The sequence below is a fragment of the Colossoma macropomum genome, unplaced genomic scaffold, assembly GCF_904425465.1.
Source record: "Colossoma macropomum unplaced genomic scaffold, Colossoma_macropomum, whole genome shotgun sequence".
Taxonomy (NCBI): domain Eukaryota; kingdom Metazoa; phylum Chordata; class Actinopteri; order Characiformes; family Serrasalmidae; genus Colossoma; species Colossoma macropomum.
Window position 1 is genome coordinate 39,910,492 of NW_023494789.1, and position 21,823 is coordinate 39,932,314.

Here is a 21,823-nt window from a genome sequence, read left to right on the forward strand (position 1 = left end):
ATTGCCATGATGTCAAGCTTGTACAATAGCAGAACCGTTTTTGGTGCTATATAGAACCACTTTCAAAAAGGTTCCATATAGAACCGTATACAACACATTCCCCAACAATCTTGAAGAACCACTTCACCATGTAAATAACCATTTAAGCATCACATGGTTCTACATAGAACTCATGGTTCTAAACAGGACCATTTCCTTTACTAAAGAACCTTTGGAGAACCATCTTTTTAATAGTGTTCCTGTAGTTTTAACACTGGTAGCATTTTCACACGGTCAAAATATCAAACCTACAGTTTATGTAGGGCGCTACGGTAGGACGCGCGTGCGCGAGCTCGGCCTCTTTTGGCGCGCCCCCTCGTGACGCGCAGGAATGAGAGAGAGAGAGAGAGAGAGAGAGAGAGAGAGAAAAAGAAAGAGAGAGAGAGTCAGTCACAGCAGCAGCGAGCAGCACCAGTGGCGGCAGCAGCGTCACCGCCTCTGTGTCTTCTCCTCTCCGTGTCTCGCGCTGCCAGTCTCTCTCTCCCTCCTCCTCCTCCTCCTCTTCCTCTCCTCCCTCCCTCCCTCAGTCCGCTTCAGATTGAGATTTAACAGCGCCTCGGATCTTCAGCTGCCTCCGCCATCGCTCGACAGGGCGCGAGGACAACCCGGCGTTTTCAAACGCACCCCCCCACAGCGGCGCGAGCCCCTCAGAAACGCCACGCTTCTCCTTCTCTTCTTCTTCCTCCTCGTCCTCCCGTCCATCTCTACTCTCTCTCTCTCTCTCTCTCACTCACACTCTCCCTCTCTCTGCCACTTCCTTGCATTTTTAATGGAAAATGGCGATCCGCGCGCCGTCCTCGAGCGTCTTCTGCCTCGTCTGTGCGCAGACGGCGCTTCTCCTCCTCGCGCTGTCCTCGCCCGGAGCTGCCATCCTCCGCTTCCCGCAGCACTACACGTAAGTAGCCGGACGCTACGAGTAGCTACGAGAGATGCGCGAGGCGTGCGGCGTTCGGGGGGTCTGACCGCGGTGGGCACTCGGCGCTGACACACGTCAGTGCCCTAGTTTGGCTTGGAAGCAGAGGTGGGGGGCTCTTTAAAGGGGCTGTTTACGCACAGGTAGCCCCTTCAGTTTAGCCAGGAGCTCGGGGCGCTTTAATTATTGATCGGAGGCGAGAATGGCACGAGCGCGTTTCCCCGTGTTGATGGGGCATGCGTGGTAGGTAGAGGGGCTGCTACTTTCTGTGTTTGGTGGAAGGGGAAGTGCGAGGGAGAGCTGACGCAGGGCGCTTTGCTGACCCCCCCCCCCAAAAGCTGGCCTGGGTGAGTGGGGTGGAGGGGGGACCATATGGGCTTTTGGCTGTGGAGGAGGTGAAGTTTCCCTGTGATTAAAGCTGCATGAGGCTGTTGTTGATGCACCCTGAGCTGCACCTGTCGGAGTGACCTCTGATGCTTTTGCTCTCAGCTGTGTCTGATTAGAGCCTGGTGTAAGCAATGAGCTGCTTGTGGGGGGGGGCATTTCTTCCCCTTCACTAGAAATCCATCATAATCCATAATTTATGGTATTATTATTAATAATAATAATAATAATAATAATAATAATAATCATAATAAAAGTACTGCATGTGCTAGGCCAAACACTTTCCACGTAGACTAATAGAGAAATAGACTGCTTGTCAGATTTGACTGACATTTCTGAAAGTTTTCTGACTAAGGTGAGAGAGCCTGGTTGGGGCGTCCGAGCTCCGAGTGCTGGTTTACTGCCAGAGTGCTGCTGGTGTCCTTTCAGAGAAGCCCACACACACACACACACACACCAGTTCTGTGTGGATTAAGTCAATCTCTCCAACTGTATCACATTATATCGTTTTGCTGCTGTTTATGTAAGGCTTTATATAATAGAAGATGGAGTTCTGTGAGAGATATCGGAGCATCTCTAGCTGTGAGAGGAGCTATATAATATAACATAATACGGGAGTGGATACTGTTAGTCTTTGAAGAACACTGACCAGCTGCATGATGACAAAGAGCGCGTAATTAGCCATGTTTAATTGATTTAGTGTAGCACATCATATAAAGTGTTAAATGAAAACCATTGTATTCATAGTTTTTGATAGTATTTTTAATTAAAATGCTTCTTGATTCTCTGTTCCAAGGCATAAAACCTCAGAAAAACATATTGCTTGTCTTCCATGAATGAGACATTTGTTATATTTGTGGAATATCACTCACCCACAATGTAATGTAATACAGTGTAATATAATGTAATGTAATATGAGGGTGGGCAATGTGGCAGTAAATGTCATTGTCATGATAAATTGCGTCAGATTTTCTGAGCATATTGTGGATATCGTCAGCACTTAAAGAACACTGGACTGAAATGACACTGCATATTTTTTATAAAGAGAGCATAATTAGCCCTGTTTACGTTACATAAATACAAATGAAACCATTGCGATAATAATTTTTGTCTGATCCAACATAAACCTCTCAAAAACAAAATATCATGATGCACATTCTGTATCATGAAAATGATGTTTTTGTGATGTTATATTTGTGGCATATTGACCTCCGCTGAATAATATAATTAATATAATATGCTGTTGCTTTTGTCACAAAACCTTTTATCACTGAAATAATAACTTTATAGGTCAAAAGAGAAAAAAAATTACAAGATTTTGTTACAATATTAAAATCTTACAATGTAAGAAGGTTTTATTTCATGCTATTTTTAAAATTTTGTCACAGAATGAGCTCATAATTTGTCCACACTTCTGTTCATTGGACACTCTAACTTTGCAACTTTGTTACTGCTCGCAGCCTTTTGTCTTTGTGTTGCTAAACATTTTCCACCTGTGGGCAAAGTGTAACTCAGAGATTTTACCTCCCTAATTTCTCCCAATTCATAGCAATGACACGCCTTCACCTTTACCAGCATCGTGGCCATCGACCCTCACTTTAAACACTTCAGAAGTCAACAAGGAGAAGCTGACTGTCGTGATGATATTCCTTTAAGCGAAGGAGGCTGAGGATCCTTGTGCAGGCAGCTGATGTGTGTGTGTGTGTGTGTTTCTGCTGGCTGTAGTGAGGCCTGCTCTCAGCTCGAATTACACAACTCTTTGATCGCTGGATCTTTCCCCCCTCAAACAAAGCCAGATCATATGCCAAGCGTTGCCATTATTGACATTCGGGTTTATTTACAAGACTCGTTGTGGGAAATAAAACGTAGGTAAAGTCCACAACACTTAGCGTCTTCAAACTGATCTGCGTCCAGCCCCGTCCTGTATCCAGCGAGCAATAGCGAGGAATCGTTTTTCAGTCTCTAGCCCATCTGGGCCTGACAGAAAATGAAAATGGGTGGCTACCCCGTTGTTCTGTAAATGTCAAAGCCTTGGTATAAAAATCCCTTTGATGTAGGGCAGGCTTTGAGATACAGGCTTATCTTTTCGACAGGGCGTGTGTAGGTCAGGCTGAATTCTCTCCTCTGAGAACATCATTTAAGGCCATTTTGTGTTACAACTCCGCTCCGCACCGTGCCGCGTAGAGGCGGGGTCCGGGAGGGTCTTTGCCGGGAGCGATCAGCAGGGGTCACACGTGGTGGCTACTGGTTAATGACTCGGCAGTTAAATAATTAATTAGGCCAGGAAATCAACACTCAAACCAGCTGACTAGTAAATGACGACATTTAAGACACTAAGTGTTTGTGATGTCATTGTGGAGCAGCAGTGAGGATGCAGGGAGTGAGAATGCAAGTTTTTAGATACAGTTGCTCATATCCTGTCAGCAGAGTCCGCTACATTAAGCTAACTGATTTTTTTGGGACGTTTTGGTGATGAATAGGCTTTTGCACTTAACTGTGCCTTTTCCCGTGTGATCACTCACGCTGATAAGCCCTCTGACGGTGATGCATCAGGCTGCTAACCCCTGGGATTCGGCTTTTGAAAAGGGTGGAAGAGCTTATCTGAACATTGGATTATATATGAATTGTGCATAGAGGTGGCACCGATCTGACACCAGGATATCGGATATTGGAGTGAAAAACAATTAATCCAATCTAAATCCGTAACAAATCAAGTACTTCAATTAACAATAGTACGTTTTTAAAGAAAAGTGCTGAAATTAAATTAACATTTCTTTTTGCAGCGGAAGAGAATGATGGGTGCTGAAGTGGTATCGCTGCCTGTGGTGCTAAAACAGACTCATCTTGTCATCACGTAAAGGTTTTGTTGGTTATTAGAGATAGCGATGAAATCAGATCACATTGGTATCGGCAGATAATTGGTTTAAAATAATATTGGCATCAAACTGATGCTTAAATTTGACTTCTGAGATATAACGTAAAAAAAATTACTTAAAGTAAGTAATCTTGCTACAATACAATTAGTCCATTGAATGTCTACTTGTAAGTTACTGGAACATAAACAGACTTCTAATAGGAAGTTGACAGAACAGAAGTCTGTATCTTATTATTTGACGTTCAAGGAACAGTTAAAGTTAAGACACAGTTTTTTCATGATTATTTAAGTGCACTCTGAAAATGATGCAAATGTATGCCTTAAAAAAGTAAGTAATTTGGCTGACCTAAAACTTTGAGTTCATTGAAATTCAAATAATTTAAGTTAACAAATGTTAAATGCAAATTATTGTTCTGTTAATGTACTATTAGGCATTTATTGAACACTTAATTAATTTTTAAGTCTACTAGGTTATTTGCTTTTTTTAAGTTAAAAAGTTGCATCATATTTTAGAGTGTGCATTTTATGAATTCTTTGTGCGTTTCACATTTGTAATGCTCTGCACATAAATGGTACATTTCTTTAATGCTAATTCAGGAAGGCCTACTCCAGTTTTTACATTAAATGTATTTGTACACTGTAAAAAATGGCTCATCAGATCAACCTAAAAAAAATACTTCGTGGTAACAAACAATTGAACTTGTTTTATTCAACTCAATAAATACAATGATTGAAAGAATCATTCATTCGAAGTGTTTATTTAGGTTGAATAAAAGAGTTCATTTACTTGTTACCACGCAAAGTCATTTTTTTTAGGTTGAACTTACAAGCCATTTTTTACAGTGTGTGGCAACAACATCTGCATCAACAGATGTGCAACACTGTGCAAAAGTTTTAGGTACCCAAGAAAATTATTTTTAAAAATAAGAACTGGGTGGTAATTGTTTGATTTGCTACAGAATAAATACAAATAATATTAATACAGTAAAGTAGTGATTTTACATTTGTCACACTGTAAAAATGGCTCATCAGATTAAGATAAACCGATTACTTCATGTGGTAACAAGTAAATTAACTCGTTTTATTCAACATAAACACTTTGAATAAATGATTTTTTCAGTTAATGCAGTTTTTTGAGTTAAATAAAACTAGTTCAATTGCTTGTTGCTATATGAAGTCAGTTAATCTGACGAGACTTTTTTTTACACTGCAGTGTGTTCGTTTGCTCAGCCAATCAGAACAGAGCTTGTGTTACAAAAACAGCTGGTTTGATTTTGACATAAAGAGAGGTTGGGAAATGGACCCACATAAACCCACAAACGTTGTAAGACAAGCTCAGAGGATATAAATAAAATACAAGAAAAATGTGTGACTTTTAATATAAGCACCGATCCAACACTAGGTTTTGGTCTCGGGCCAGTGTCAGCAGAATCAGCAGATGCATGATAGCCTACTTTTAGATATGCATTTTGAGTGAAGTGATATGATTAAAAATAGCAAAAAATATCGCAAAAGTATCGGTATCAGCCGACACTCAAGGTTGTAGTATTGGTTATGAGTGTTGGAAAAAAAAGGTGTTCCATCTGTGCTTAAAACTGTGATGTTATTGAACTTCAGATAATAAGTCGACTGAATGTAACATTCAATTAATTTATTTTAAGTCGATTATTTAAGTTTTTAAAGTTAAAGCAACAAATCTATGTAAACTGCTGCTGCATATCAATGCCATCGCTTCTATTTCTAGCTGTTTGAGGCCAGAGATAGTGCCTCTACTCAGGTTTACTGTTTGACTCACTGACATTTGGCTCAGACCTGAGGCTCCAGTGTATTGTAATGGAGATGAGACAATTTGCTTTTCTCACTTTAAACATGAGAAGTTCCTATAAACATTCAGCACATGCTGTGCTTGTAGAGAAACATGTCAGGCTAAGGCTGAACCTTGATACTATAAGTCTCCTCTGTTAGTCTGTGTGCTTTGTGTTTTTGCCAGACACCAGGTGCTCTGAAATCCCCCCTGCCTCAAAGCTGCCACTTTCTGTTTACGCTGAAATAGAGACGATGCAACCAAACATAATGGACTTTGGAGTGGCTCTCCCGCTAGACTGTCAGTTGTGTATTGATGTTCTGCATGTTGTATACAGGCCTTCTCAGAGTCAGGATGTAGAGTGTTATTAGATACTGCCCCTAACTCTAGACAGATAGAGCTCTGACTGCAAATTGAGTCGTGATAATAGAAAAAATGTCAACAAATGTCTTAATTGATTACGTTGCTGAGCAGCCTGCAGTGTTCTCATTTGACGGCAAAATCGGTGCACAACAGAAGTCCTCAAAAATATAGGAACACTTGAAGGATGAAGATTTGATTTTGCATGGCAGAGGGGCGTCGCAGTGGCACGTGGCCATCTGAATAGAAATAGCTTATAGAATAAACGGTATAAATATGTAGGCCACTAAGAACTGTGAGCAACAACAACAGTGGGCTCTATATTTTTGTAATTCTTTGTAAATTCACTCAAAGTTGACTTGAAAAGTTCTTGTGAGAACAGAGGGTAGCTCACTGGTGATAATTGTTTGGTATGATGTAGTGAGTAGCACCTGTGACTTCTACGCTGTAGACTGGGGTTCAAAGCCCTGCGTGGGTACACTATACCAGTAAGAGCCCTTGGGCAAGACTCCCAACACTACCTTCACCTACCTTTGTAAAATGATCAAATTGTAAGTCGCTCTGGATAAGAGCGTCTGGTAAATGTGTAAAAGGCTGTTTTTATCAAAATATCCCGTTTTTGATGGTTCTGTTTTGAGTTAATCCAGTTGTTGATATGTAAATGGTCCAGGGACGGGGGCTCCTGAGGGGCGCAGCTGCCTAAGCGTTGGCCTTATTGTCAGGAGGTCTAAGAGAAGTCTGAGTTTGCAAAAAAGTTCCAGTCGCAGGTACGTAGCTGATTAGTAATCTGGAGTTGATGGAGTTGACTCTTCTACTTAATTTTACCCCACAGTGCCAGAGCTGATGATGAAGGGATATAGCAGAGATTAAACTATCCAAAATATAGTTTATCCCATTTTTTGAGCGGCGACAGATTATAGTTAGATGATAAACAAATAAGACTTTTTTCAAACGTGACTGTTTTTTAACAGATCTTGGAGTGATGTACTGAGAAAATAGTTTTTGTAATTCTTTGAAAAGGAACCATTTTCTAGTCTTTTCAGTGAGACTTCTTCACATTCGCCGACGACTTATGTGACTTTTCTGTTCCTACTTAAATGATGCACCAGTTCCTTAATGGTGCGCAGGCACCAGAATGTAACTGCAACACCACTTAAGGTGGAATGGCAAATTGGACTAAGAAGCTGGCAAATAAGCCAGATTCAGCCACTTTTCCACAACAATGTGAAAGTTTTTTATTGTTTTTGTTTTTTCACTTGTACTGTTTCTAATCATTGTTTATTGCAACCTGGTAATTCATCAAACTCATGCTACTCAAACTCAGACTCTTTCCTGCCTCACACACGCCTCCATCAGAGCCAGTGACAGTGAATAAACGGTCAGCAGATTTCAAGAGTCATACATTTTGACTCTTAGAGTCATTTGACAGGTGTCATCCCCGACTCCCAGACGTGTTGGAGTCAAATAATCGATTCTTTTGCAATTTACCATAATTTAATCAAACCTGTGCTGTGCTGTGTGGCACTGTTTAAGTCTGTAGCCTGCTCGCTAAGCTAACGTTAACTTAGCTCAGGCTACAGATCCAAACACCACAGAACTAGTTTAATTTTCCCTTTGTGCCCCTTCAGCTCCAGTTGTTCAGCTTCACTTCTTTAAGATTTGGATCATTATCATCTAAACCTGTGTCAGTGCTTTAGTTAGCCAGAATCCAATGTTCTCCCAGGTAGTGACCACTGTTGGCCTGTTGACGGCAAAGCTGTCGGTCCGCCAGCTTTTTGCTCAGGGTATTTGGTTGGCCCACTGGTGGTTAAGCAGAGTATTAGACAAAATGTCGCTTTTCATCACTCATTTTTCACTCGACGTCCAATTTAGTTATTTTTCCTTCATTTCTTTCTTTGTAAATTAGTTTAGTAAATAATTTTAACAGCAAGTATCATAAATAAAGCCGGTTATAAAGCTGTAAACAATCTAGCACAGTGTCAGCAACAACATTTTCAACAGACTCATTTTATAATAGGCCTAGTCATTAATTTTTCTCTCTTGGTTGTTGGTAATATTTTTACTGATTTTATTTTCTAAAAAATGCATTTAAAATGTGTTTGAGGAGATGAAAAACTAGTTAGACCTTGTCTGCAGGACAGTAATCTGGGTGGTCCGGGGGTGGACCAGCAATGGCATACAGTCAGCAGGGTGCCAAACTTATCAAGTCAGTGGCCTGATATATGCTATATGATATATGTGGGCTGTGGTGAACAGAGCTGTTATGCTAGCTATGCTAAAGCTAACCAGCTCCTCTCTCCTAGTTAGCAGCTCTGTTTAACGTTTAGCAATTGTTAGATAGGCGGTTTGACATTTATTGATGCCTTGAAAATAGTGCACTGCGCTCAATTATTTAGTTAGCAAACTTTGCTATGATTTTTCCGACATAATGCAGGACGAGACGGGATAAAAGCATCTTATATGCTTTTAAGTCACTTTTAGCCCCGAACCCAGGTAATTCTGTATACCATGGTAATATTTGGTGGTATTAAAAAAGGCCCAAGCCTTCTCTTCACAGTGCTAAACAGGGTGGTCTCGCCTTGTGGCCAGAAAGCAGTAAACATGTAGATTCAGAGAATTGGCTGAAACAATTCACATAATATATGACAAAAAGAGCAGACATTCCAATGTACACGCACACGCGCGCTCACTCAGATCCTGTGTTTGGCTCGGGGACAGAGGTGTTGTCACTAGCGGTTAGCATCAGCGCTCTGTGTAGCACACTGCTCCCTCTCTCCAGCTCTCTCTCTTCTGTGCTGGCTGACCTTTTCTTGGTCAGCGCTCCTTCTTCAGCAGCGCTGTCTCACTCCATCCCTCTTTTCCGTTTTCTACATTTTCCACATCTCTCGGCTCCACTCTTCAGGTCAGTGGATTGTGCTTTCAGACCGCATTATTGATGTGGTTTACAGCAGATAAATAGATAGTGTTCAGCATAATCGGCGCTCAACAGCCTGTGGTGTCTGAAGGACGTTGTGTTTGGAAGCTGTAATAAGACCCCATTCATTTATTCCTTCTTCTTCGCCGTCATCTAATTGAAATGTTCAGCCTAGGGGTCGGTGGTATGACCAAGCGTGTGCACAGATAGAGCTCTGGGGGCTTGAGCTCCTGCCACTTTTGCCCTCCGACTGAAGTGTCTTCTTGGTTGTTTTGTTTATGAACTGTGTTACGTTCTCTTCGCCATTCAAGATCTGTTTCAGAGAGATGAGGCTCAGCATCATCCCAGAAATAGAGGGTTGACTTGGATTCTATGATATTCGTTGCTGTTGGGATCCCCCTCTGGTGCAGTACTGACCACCTATGGTCAACTGGGAATTTTTCAAAATTTCTGTGTAATTAAATGGTTGAGATATAATTAAAGTCATATTTGTTTGGGGACTATGTTGCCTCACAACACCCTCCATAAACCTCTCATTAATGCATTCAATACGAAACTTTTTGGGCCAAAACCTTAAAATAAAAATTAAGTAAAATATAACTATGTAAAACTATAACAAGACTATATGCACAACAACTTTTCATCAAATTCAAACCATAGTAAAATCTGTTTATGAACAGAAGTTTTTTGATTAAAAGTTTAGAATCTGCGCTTTTGACACAAGTTTCCACACTTATTCAAATGAGCTACAAGTGAGAAGTGAATATTATCTAATTACATCTTGAGTTTATTACCGGTAATAACTGCTTCAAAAGGTTAAGAGCAAGGGTGCCAAACTCAACGAGTGAAAGGGCCATATTAGAAAATCTCAACAAATCTGTGGGCCAGAGAAAATGTTTTTATTTCTTTTTCAATTAATGTTGTGCTTTAACCCAAACTGGACATTGTTTATTCAAAATATGCAAAAATCGCAATAGTAAAATATAGGCACTTGTAGTAAACATTGAAATATTACATGAATACTTGAAATATTCAAAATGTAAATGTCCCCAGGTGCTCGGCCTTTTAAACCTACCTATTTGCTTGAACTGGACACCTGTCGTCCTTTCTTTGCTGCAAGTTCATTAATACTTGGACTCAGTTTCTGAGCTGCTGAGCTGACGTTTGGTGTTGAAATGCAGCTGAAATGCAGCTAGTTTATTGACTAGTGTGTTTGGTGAAATGAGTAGAATTGTGTAGAACTGAGGTGTAACTGTTGTCCCATAGACTGTTGTTGGGGTAGGAGAGTCAGAGTGCACATAATGTTGCAGTGCATGCTGGGGACTGTAGTGCAGCACATTGTGAAACGTGCTAATGTTAATAGAAAACGAAAATACTTTTGCAGGCCGAGGACGATTGTGTTGCGGGCGTGATCTGACCCACGGGCCTTGTGTTTGACACATGGGGTTAAGAATATAAATGCAGAACACAATAAATACCCATTATTATATATTACGGTATTACTATGTCTAAAATGTGTGTTTATATATTATTTACTTTAACATGGTAACGTCTTTTACAGGGTAACTAATGCAGGTCACAGTCCCGCACCGTACTGAGAGCCTCCTTGCTGTTTTTGAGGGGGCTGTAGCTGTCGAACGTTCTCATAGTTAACTGTGGCTTTGTGAAGCCCCGCACTGTACATCTGTCAGTATTTCTCCTGTTTTGCGTGCACTGCGGCGCATTCTTTCCCTAATCTCTCCGTCCTTGTCATTCAAATGAGGCTGACATTTCAAACTGACATTTCTTTTGTGACACTATCGTTAAATGACGAATGGCCGTGTCCCGTCGCTGATGAAGGAGATAGAGGCGAGGGAGCAGGAGAAGGCCTGAAGTGAGTCGTCTGCTACTTTGGCCGTAGAGTTCCAGCCAAAAGTGGGAAACAGCATGAAACTGTGTGGGTGTGTGATTAAATTTGTGTGTGCTGGTATGAACTGGTGTGTCGACAGAACCGAAGAGGTCTAATTGTGTTTGTGTGTTATTAGCGCTATTGTAATTGCTTTAATTGTAGTTCTTGTGTCCTCTTTGAATGTACTCTGTGGATGAAGCTGGTGCGCAGCCTCATACTGGGAGCTGTATTCAATGCGTATGAATACACAGATGGTGAATTATAAGGAAAACAGTACATTAATTTCAAGAACCACCTTTTGCTTCAGCCCTTCTAATGCTGTAATATAAGTTCTGAGGTTGGACCATCCTTCAAGAAAAGATCCTCCAGTGGGTTTTTAGTCCCATAAGTCTTGAATAATGTTTGGCCTATTGACCCAGGAGGCCACAGAAGCTGCTTAGGGATGTGCATTCAGACTAATTCTGATAATCGATTATGTGTAAGAGTTAATGAACGGATATTCAGTGAACTGTGCTTTGGCTTTGGCTAATATTCACGGCAGATATTATTTGGCTGGTAAAAGCAGTTAGAGTAGTTAGCCTAGTTACAGCCACAGTACCTCTGACTTCTCAATCATGTCCTTAAGAACGCATCAACAGCAGCTTGTTTATCAGGGCATTCATGTCTTATGGTAGCAGAGTATAATATACTTTCTTAATTCCAGAAATGAGCAAAACTGGCAGCCTTGTTTCACTGAATTGTTGACCTGTATATTTTCTCCCTGCTGCAACAACATGGTTAAAGAGTGATTTTGTTGCTTTTCATTTACCGAATACTCGAGTACCCGTGCACATCCTTAAAGAGGCACTCCAGCCAAAGTGATAAATTGAACCAGTGCTGTGTATGTTGTAAACATGCCTGCTTGCCTTCTTTAGCAGTGCCACAACAGACCCAAGAGTGAGATTTTCCTGTTTAAAGACTAAAAAAACACCTTTCTGATGATGTATCTTGAAGGAGGGTTAAACTTTGGAAAAACTACAAATGCGTTTGTTTTAAATGGTTTTTACCTGGTAGCTGGCTAATTGACTTACCCTCCATGGGAGCGATCCCAATGGCTGTTGTAACGAAACCAAACCAGCCAGATGATTGTGGTGAGAAATGAAAAATGAGGCTTTATTGTTGGGGCTTTTGGCAAACTCAGTATTGGTGAACCGGCGATGGTCAAATCCAGAGAGGTCAAAAAACGGGACAAACAAAACAAACCAGGCAACCAGATCCAAAGGGCAAAGACAAAAAGACAAAGTCCAGTAATTCAAAGACGGGTCAGATACACACAAAAGGACAATCAGGAAAAAACGCTCAGCAGTTCTCACAAGAAGAAGCACGGTAACTAGTCTAAAAGCCCGGCTTTATACTCTAACTGATCATATGACAAACAGGTGAACCAGATTAGTATTCAGGTGAGTGCAAAAGATGATTGGAACGCTGTGGAGGGTCAGCAGGCACGTGATCTCCCAGAGGATTTTGGGAGAGGTAGTTCATGGATGTTTCAGAGCTGGGAAGATGCATGACAGTTGATGTATATGTGCAGTGCCTGCTGGGTAATGCAGTGAGAGGATGGAAATGCTAAAAGGATTCAAAATTGTGGATTCTGTGAAACTGATGAGGCTGAGGGATGCAATGCTCAGAATTTTACATTGACTACATGACTAAAAACGTTAAATTATAGTTTTAGCCCAGAATTCCTATTTTAAGCTATTCACTTCATCATCAGGACATAATCCTTCATTCCAGTGTTCAGGTTTTGTGATCGTTACACCAGGCTAGGGGTCTTTGTGCATTTGTGTTTTATGTAGGTTGTTTCAAAATGGTAGACTTGATTCCAGCTTTGTGAAGCTAATGTTTTTTGTTTGCTGCTGATAAAACACAGGCTCGTGTATGTTTCTCTGCTAATTTCCTAAGCTGTAGTTGTGCAGTGGTCATGTTAAAGGTCTGGCCAGTCCAGACATGCTATTGTGGCTAAGCACAAATGCAAGCAAGCCACTAATTTGCATGACACAGTTTGCATAATGCTTTCATTTAGTTTTAGCATGAACTATTTCTGGAAGTGTCTGTCTATCCATGTCGGTGAGCTTTCACAGTTTATCTGTGCTGCATGATTTTTGAAACTGCTCTCTTTGACACGTATTTTAAAGCATTTATTTGGCTCCCTTTTGAACTCTTGTTATTTGCCTAATGAGGCTTTGATACCCTCACATATCAAAGTGCTGATTATCAGACCTTCTTCCTTTGACACATGCTGCTAATTGGCATTCAACCTAATAGGACTCACCTGTTGGGCTGTCTTTATAATTGTGATTAATTAAATTTTCATGGTGTTTCCATTATTCTGTCCAATCACTGTTAGAGCTGGGTATTGTCAGCAACACGATATGATACGTTTCATGATACAAGGGTCATGATAGGATATGATACTATGACCAAACAAACCAGCTGTGCAACAGACATTTTTTGGTGAATGTCTGCCTTATTTGTAGAAATTTGTAACATTTGTAAAACTTAAAATGCAGCAAAAATGAATAGAAAATTAGGTTGTGAAGAATGATTGACTTTTTTACATTTGTGCTTATCTAAAATTTATAAGATGAGATAAGAATAATGTATATATTAATAATGCTGGGGGATTTTCTAAAACAATATTTTAGGTCTGCTTCACTCTGAGCACTTACCGCCTGTTTACGCCTTGCATTAACATGTGTTTAGTGTTCGGATCATATCTGGATAAATGTTGACGCTTTTCACTAAAATGCAGCCCCCCAAATTTTTCTCTGCCCGTGTCAAAAGCAACACATATGCTGTCCGTGTTTTACTTTGTTTACTTTTTCCCCCTCTGTGTGTTGACAAGCTTGGTTTACACACTCTCACTCTCACATAGGAGTGAACTTTCTGCACTTACAATCACAGAGGCAGCAGCAGCCTGTGAGGCCTGTGAGGCAGTAATCAGTATTTGAGCACATGTGCATGTAAGAGAGTCACTGGCTGTAAAATATCATTGAACAACACTGTGTTCACTAGCATGTGCCACAAATGCAGATACAGTACAGGAACATCATTCATTTAGTATTTAACAACGCTACACAAAGCAGCTCTACAAACACATAACCAAAATGCTAACGGCTAAGTACTAATCACAATGGCTACAAACTAATAATTCACAATAGCCGCAAACTAAAAACGCTCGAATACACAACATGACTTAATGGGGCACTGGAGTCAGTCCAGACCGGACTGGACCTATTTTTCTCCAACGCATGTTTTTATGCATATAATAATAGATGAAGAGTGAGCTCTAAAAACGTTGCGCTCTCAGATTGGATGCAATATTAGATTCACTTGCGCATATACATGCCGTGTTAAAAAGTATTGATACAGCCGTCCCTGTTTTGATATGTGTATCAACGCAAGCTTATCCAAGATATATCGATATTTTGAACACAGCCCTACGTATCGCCCTAGTGTGTTTAGACAGGACTGCCTGATTGTGGCCTGGAGAATCTGGCCCACCGTACATCACTATCACAACAGCATGTCTTACAAAGCCTTTGTGGACTATTTTCATGGGCCTTCTAGCACAATGATAACCTTTTCAGTGACTGGTCCAACATGTAGCCTACAGGAACCTGTGGCTTATGCTATGCAAGCGTACAGCAGCTGTGTGTGTTTGTCTGGATGTGGCTGGTTGTGTTGTTGCTTTGGCTGTCTCTCTGTCCCAGACAGCATTCTTCACCCTCTTCCCATTCTCTCTCTGTCCATCAGTCTCTCTGCATCAGCAGCATCTTGTTAGGCTTCTCGTTGTGTTAAGTGCTTTTGGCTGTGTGTGTGTGTGTGTGTGTGTGTGTGTGTGTGTGTGTGTGTGGAGGAAGAGATATACAGCACTGATCTGAAGACGTTTGATCTCTTAATTCCTGGGTTGGCTCCGTTTAGCCAGCGCTCACGCTGCTTAGGGTAGCACTTCTGTCAGAGCTCAGGCCTTTTTTATCACCAGCATCCTTAAACACTACAGCTGCCTGCCAACCAACTCTTCTACTACCAAAGAAAGAGAGAAAGAGGAAGAGAGAGCGAGAATAGGGGGATGGGATTAGTGTTGGGCAGAATTGATAGAATTCAGCATCATGATATTTTCCAAATATTATGTAGGGGTGTAACGATGTGCATATCGCTGTTGTCAGGACAAAACCTTGTATCTCCAAAATGATAACTTTACAGGAGAAAGAAAAAACATACTCTACTTTTAATGTAACTCAATGGAACCCAACTTTTTTTGGTCCATTTGTCATGAAATTTACACCAATGTAAATTTTCATAAACTGAAACACAACAAAAAGTGGAGAAACAAGGTTTTGTTCCGAAAGCAGCGATATTTTGAGGTTTGATACTGACGGGGTTGGTGATTGGAGAGAACTCAGGTTTAAAACAGAGAATTTGCTGGGGTTTATTAGCAACACACAGAAGCAGTCTATGTGTGCAAAAACATGAAGCACAAGAGTAAATCATAAAGCAAGCAAGGTCAACACAAGAGGCAGGAAGATTGTATGTGAAAATGTAAGTTAATGAGGGAAAAGCAGGTAGCTGAAGTTCATAACTGTAGTAAGAACAATGATACAAACAGCTAAACAACACAGTGGTAAACACATACAAGACTTAGACAATGTGACGATATTTATGTTCATGATAAATTACATCGTTATTTACATTTTCACAGTGTGCTTTTCTGAGGATATATATATCATATTTAAAGAACGTTTCACTACAAAGACAGCATAATTAGTCCTGTTTAATTGGATTTAGTGCAGTGTGGTGTGTAAAACTGCATATTAAAATCATTGTAGTCAAATTTCTTTTTAGTATTTTTGTTCTTTTTCATCTGTGCCAACTTAGCAAACTGCTGAAAAACTAAATATTGTGATGCATATCATGTATTCTTTCCATATCGCCCACCTCTAACAAGACTTTACAAAGACTGAGTGAAAACTAGGGTCTGTATGCTGTGGCTGAGTGTCAGGTGTGACCAGTTGGAGTGGTTTGTCCTGGGGGACTGAAGGTGTGGACTACTTGGCTAGGACAGATTTTTTGATTCTGAGGTCAAGATTTGTTTCAGTTAATAGTGCATGTGTCTAAAATATCCACAGACACTAAGTAAACCCCAAAAATTGCAACCCCTTAAAGTTATCAGCCACTGCAGAAAAAACGCCTAATCATTTGAGCGTAGGTGCATGCATAGCATAGCATTGCCCCGCCCCCTCCCCAGCCACTCTACTCTAACTGGATGCACCAAGATGAGTAGTTTTGATCACTGATGGTGGATTCCACGAAGGATGGAGCACAGTTTCATATTTCCATGCACTCTTTCACAGATTAATTTTTTCAAAACTGTATTGAAATAGTCAGTTATTTAGTTTAAGTGTATTTGATATTTAATTATATATATATTTTTTCATATTACTTTACTTATTTAACTCCTGCTTCCTGACTGCTATTGAACTGTTTTGTTTTCTTCCCTTAAAAGTTCCAGAGGGATTTGTTACCAGGGCTGCACGATATAGACATAAAATCTGATGTGCAGCAAAGCTATTCAATTAATATCACAAATTTATCAGCGATAAATTATGATTTATGTGCCACCAGTACAGACTTTTTTTGCCTGTGTAAACAGTATTTTAACTAACCTGTCCTTAGAGCAAATAACCAAAAACAAATGAATATACAAAATCTATAATTATAAACACACCACTAACTATTTAACAAAATAAAAATAATGAAATAAAGCTATTTTTTGTGCACTTAAATGCTAAAAAACTTTTTCTATTAAGCTTGCAGAAATGTGTGTGTGTGTGTGTGTGTGTGTGTGTGTGTATATATATATATATATATATATATATATATATATATATATTTATAAATCGCTGTCTCTATTTTTGTCATTTTTCAGTTTTTGACATAATTTGTAAGTAAATAAGTTTTTTACGTTGTGTGTAAAACTTACTATTGACTTAATTTTTTAAGGAGTCTAAATTGTTCTTTTAAAACAACCCCAAACATCCAATAAATTACATACATTACAGTTAACTGCCGGGTCCAGGACACCGCAAGCAAAATGGACAGAATAGAATTGAAAAACTAAAACTGCTTGCTGTTGTATTGAATGTAACATTATCCTGGATATAATGCTCATTATCTATCAACACCATTAAAACTCAAAATCTGGATCACTGTGTGATGCCAGTGCTGGCATAGATAAACCACTCAAAAACGGATGAGATAATCGAGCAAACTCGACAGGTCAGGTGTAAACGTGGCCAAAACCTGCAGTGAGGAAGGTGCAAACATACGCGGTCAGATAAAAGGGCAAATGTATGGTATTATTTAATATGTTAATAAATTGTTGTTGGACTCAATTGTCATATTTTCCAGCAGATACGCATAAACACACACACACCCACACGCCCACGTGTACACACTCAGGCTTTCTCTGGGGGTATTCTAAGGCTGCATAGTGTAGATAAGGCTAATTTCAGACCGCAGGCCTTGGTTGCAAATCTCAGACCATTAAGCAGTTTTAGATAATGCTGCTATAAGGCTCCTGTAACACCGCAGTACCACTGCGTTGTCTGCCAATGTCTGATACCTCCAATATGAAAAATACCCCTTTGGCAGCAAATATATTCCTGCTAATATTGCTGGTAAATGTGGAATGCGCCACTATCAGTAAAACTTGATAGAAATATTGCACAGTGAAAAACCTGAGTGACTGTTAGGAGAGATTCCAGGCCTGGGATTTTTTGGGGATTTATTTGAAGCCAGCACCTTCGGAAAAACACCAGCAACGGCTGTAACATTGATCAGGGCTAGGTTTACCACTTTTGGTCAATCATATTCATACTGTAATCCTCAAAACAATGTATTGATGCTCATGAACAGTGTTATTAGCTGGTAAATTTAACATAACCACACCAAAAGTACCTATCAGTGATTTCAGATGCTGAAATGTTGTGTTAAGCTGTCTGGGCATCAGAATCAGTGGTGTCTGAGACTGTGAATGCTAACTTATGTTAATGAGATAAACAAGTCTCTGGTGAATTGTCAGAATATGTGGGGGGGAAAAAAACTTTTCTGAATCTTAGCCTTTGAACTATTCGCTGTTCTGATCTCCAGGCTGTCCACCTCATTACTACAGATCACAAACATTGGTATCTTGTGCTTTGTTCCGGGTGGGAAATGTTAAGCCAGGTGTTAAGCCTTCATGACGTGGATCTTTTGCGATGTGCAAAGTGCACATGTTTCATTCGGGGGATAAGTTCCCCCGGGTTCATCTTCTGAATTTTAATTCTCTCTCTCTCTCTCTCTCTTTCAGGATGATGCACTGGGCAAGTCGTATAGAAAAGGAGCTGGACAAAGTGCTGCCGCAGGTCACTGGAGCTCAGCAGATGAGATCGGTAAGGCTTTACTAATCGTTTACTAATATTAGCCACTTACTAATATTACTCACCAGTGGGTATCCAACTGGATTTTATGGATTCATACTTTCCTAAGTTTTTTAAACCATTGTACATTTACTTCTGCTCGTACATTTGTGAGGAAAGGACTTTGTTCTGCTTTATGATTGGTCGCATCTGACTTTTGAGCTGTCGTTTTATTTTAGACGGAGAGCTTGTTAAGGCCCTGACAGGCGTCTTTTACTTTGCTTATAGATGTTGGATGTACTAAGAGTTCCACTGCAGTTCTGTATGGAACTCAGTACTTAAGTACTTGTGGTACTGGTAGTTCTGTACTTCCACTTAAGTTTTTTTTTTGGAAAGGTAGTTTTACTTGTACTTCTGTCTTCATTCCTCAAAAGTATGTGCTTAGGCTGCTCTACCCACCCTGTCAGTATCCTGCAGTGATAATACCATCAACTACAGTGCTCTCCAGGTGCTTTGCTGCTATGCTGGAATGGTATTGCTCAGTTACGGCTGGTCTTGTCTTGTCAGTCATTTAGTTCATTGATTAGCCATTTGAACTGATAACATATCTTTAATTAGTGGTCAAGTGTCCCTAACATTATACCGCTAAAGCTCAGTCACAGTCCCTTTTAGAGAACTGTCTTACACTGTGTTCCTCATGATCTCATTTTAATTGTGATCAGTTACGATCTTGAGATTCTTCCACACACACTGCCCATCACAGATTTGGGGACTCCTAGCTTTACTTTGCCATTTTCAGCAACTTAACATATCAATTAGAAAGTTAGATATTGCCATTGTCCAACTGACCCTTTTTGTGATGTCACTCATCAGCACTCAAACCCTTCAGATGTTTAAACCACATCAGGGCCCAAAGAGGTTCACTGTATGCTGTAAATGTTCATTATTTAGGCCAAACCTACACTTTTAAAAATAAAGGTGCCATAAAGGGCTATTTGGAACATTTCTACAGAAAAACCACCAAAGCAGTGTTTCTCAAACTGTTCCTCAGGCACCCCCAGATGGTCCATAATTAGGGTTGGAACAAAAATGTGGAATGTTGGGGGTCCCTGAGAACTGGTTTGAGAACCACTGCTTTAAAGAGCTTCTCAGTGGATGGTTCCCTTTAAAGCAGTGATTCTCAAACGGGTCCTCAGGGACCCCAAGATTTTTGCTCAAACCTAACTTAAACACTGGGATAGAACAAACATTTGGACTGTCTGGGGTCCCTCATTGCTAATTTAAGAACCACTGCTGGAAGAACCATTTTTGTAATGGAGATGTGTGAAGTCAACCCTTAAAGCCATAGTGGACTCTTTTTTTACATTTAGTTAATGTCCCTGGTCATATCAAACTCATGACATATCATTTAAAAGACTAAATTCATGTTCATATTCAGTTATCTTCCATGAAAATGTAATGATGTTTGTCCAACTCAAAAACATCTTCGCTCTACAGAAAAATGCTTTTATCCACTAATACCATGCTTTACATCCCCCTCCACCACCTCCCACTTATTACTGGGGGAAAATGTTTTCTTTGAGACCCTCCCTGATGCCGTGTTGGAAAAGAAATGCGGTTGGAAGGAAAATACTTAGTGATTCTTCTTCATGTTGGCTTTAATGAAATGTAAAGGTTGTATGTCAGTAAAATGTTTTTTTCCTAGAAACTGTGTGTCTGAGCCATTTAGAAACATGAATATTCTCTTCATATCAGGGAAGGCACTTTGATGAATGCTGGAAAATGTACTCAGACGCCCTTTTAACCCTTGTGTGGTGTTGATGTGTCTGTTACTCAGTGGTCTGGTGGACCCACCACATTTTTATTTTTTTTTAATCAATGCAGCCATAACAATTTGTCAAAATACCAGATGTTTAAAATATCACAAGTGGCCAGCGTAGGGTTCTCCTTTAGCAGCTGTAGCCAGTCAGCAGCCTGTTCATGTTGTCCACCCTCACACATACACACACACAGACACACACACACTAACAGCAGGCCATGTAGGAGGAGAACAGAGTGAAGGACACAGCACCTCCACACTTTTACTCCCTGCAGGTTGAACAGTGTGAAGACACTGAAAATGTGTTATTTTATATGTCCTTCACAGAAAATGAGCAAAGGCCAAGGAATCTGGGGTTGAAATAATAATAAATCGCATCATTTTTTCTTTTGTAAACATTGAAAATGGGCCCCACAGACCCGAACACCACGCAGGGGTTAAAACAAACTGTGGAAAATGTAAAAAAGGCAAGGTGTTAAACTTGGGCAGTGAAAACAATCCAGCCTGGTCTGTTTGCACCATAAATGTAAAGCATGGGTCTGTACGTGCACAGCTCTCCACTGTCTAGTTCTGATTAGACTTGAATTAGCTGTAGAACTAGATGGAGATTTAACGCAGCGTTGTTACAACTGGTATGTTAGTTGAGCTGTGCTCTCTGTGCTGAATGACAGTGACAGTGATTAATAGTCATAGACAGTCTGCCTCCTGAGTCTGTCAGAGAGTTGTGTAAACGGCTTTTCCTCACACACACACACACACACCCACGTTCACTCGCGCTCACACTCGATCTGCTTCCAGTCTCTCAGTATGGGAGCCTGATACTCAGCATATGGTTTGGCACCAGAGACAGCGTGTGTGTGTGTGTGTGTGGGCATTGTGTTCACGGTCCTCAAAGACTTTAACATTTGCATTTGCAACGGCAGCAGCACGGCGGTGTTTGGTAACAGATCGGCTGGCCTGCAATCTGGCGAGTTTCTGATATCGGATTATTAATATCATAATCTCTGTTGAAATCACGTGTGTTGTGAAGGTTACTGTGGAGGTCACTCCAGACTAGCACAGATTTGGTCAGATTCAGAGGAAAAGTCGTCCCTGTGCTTGTTATGATTGGTTATGTAACATGCTTATGATAATATCTAGATTTTGGGGATTCTGTAATGGCTGATTATGATGATTCTCTTTTAATCCCGCCGGCTTTCCGTTCAGCGCAGCTGATCCAGGACGAGGGAGTGAAGATGATATTTTTATCATGATAAAGTTACGTCACAATAACTTAGACCCATATCTTTAATTTTCTTCCATTTTATTTTTGCCCCTGAGGTCCTCTTATGAGATTTGTGTTGTTTTATGTACCAAAAACAGTCATAATTAATTTTTACATGGACATT

General features: G+C 40.3%; 1 protein-coding gene across 1 annotated transcript in view; it reads left to right on the forward strand.

Annotated features, from left to right (window-relative positions):
* Positions 1 to 453: 453 nt before the first annotated feature.
* The window catches only part of cacna2d2a (calcium channel, voltage-dependent, alpha 2/delta subunit 2a), a 324,986-nt gene continuing 303,616 nt past the window's right edge, over positions 454 to 21,823 (forward strand). Inside the window, exons 1-2 of the mRNA XM_036571307.1 lie at positions 454 to 934; positions 18,568 to 18,649. Coding sequence (XP_036427200.1) covers positions 816 to 934; positions 18,568 to 18,649 — 201 coding nt within the window. The 5' untranslated portion in view covers positions 454 to 815. The remainder of the gene's footprint in view (positions 935 to 18,567; positions 18,650 to 21,823) is intronic.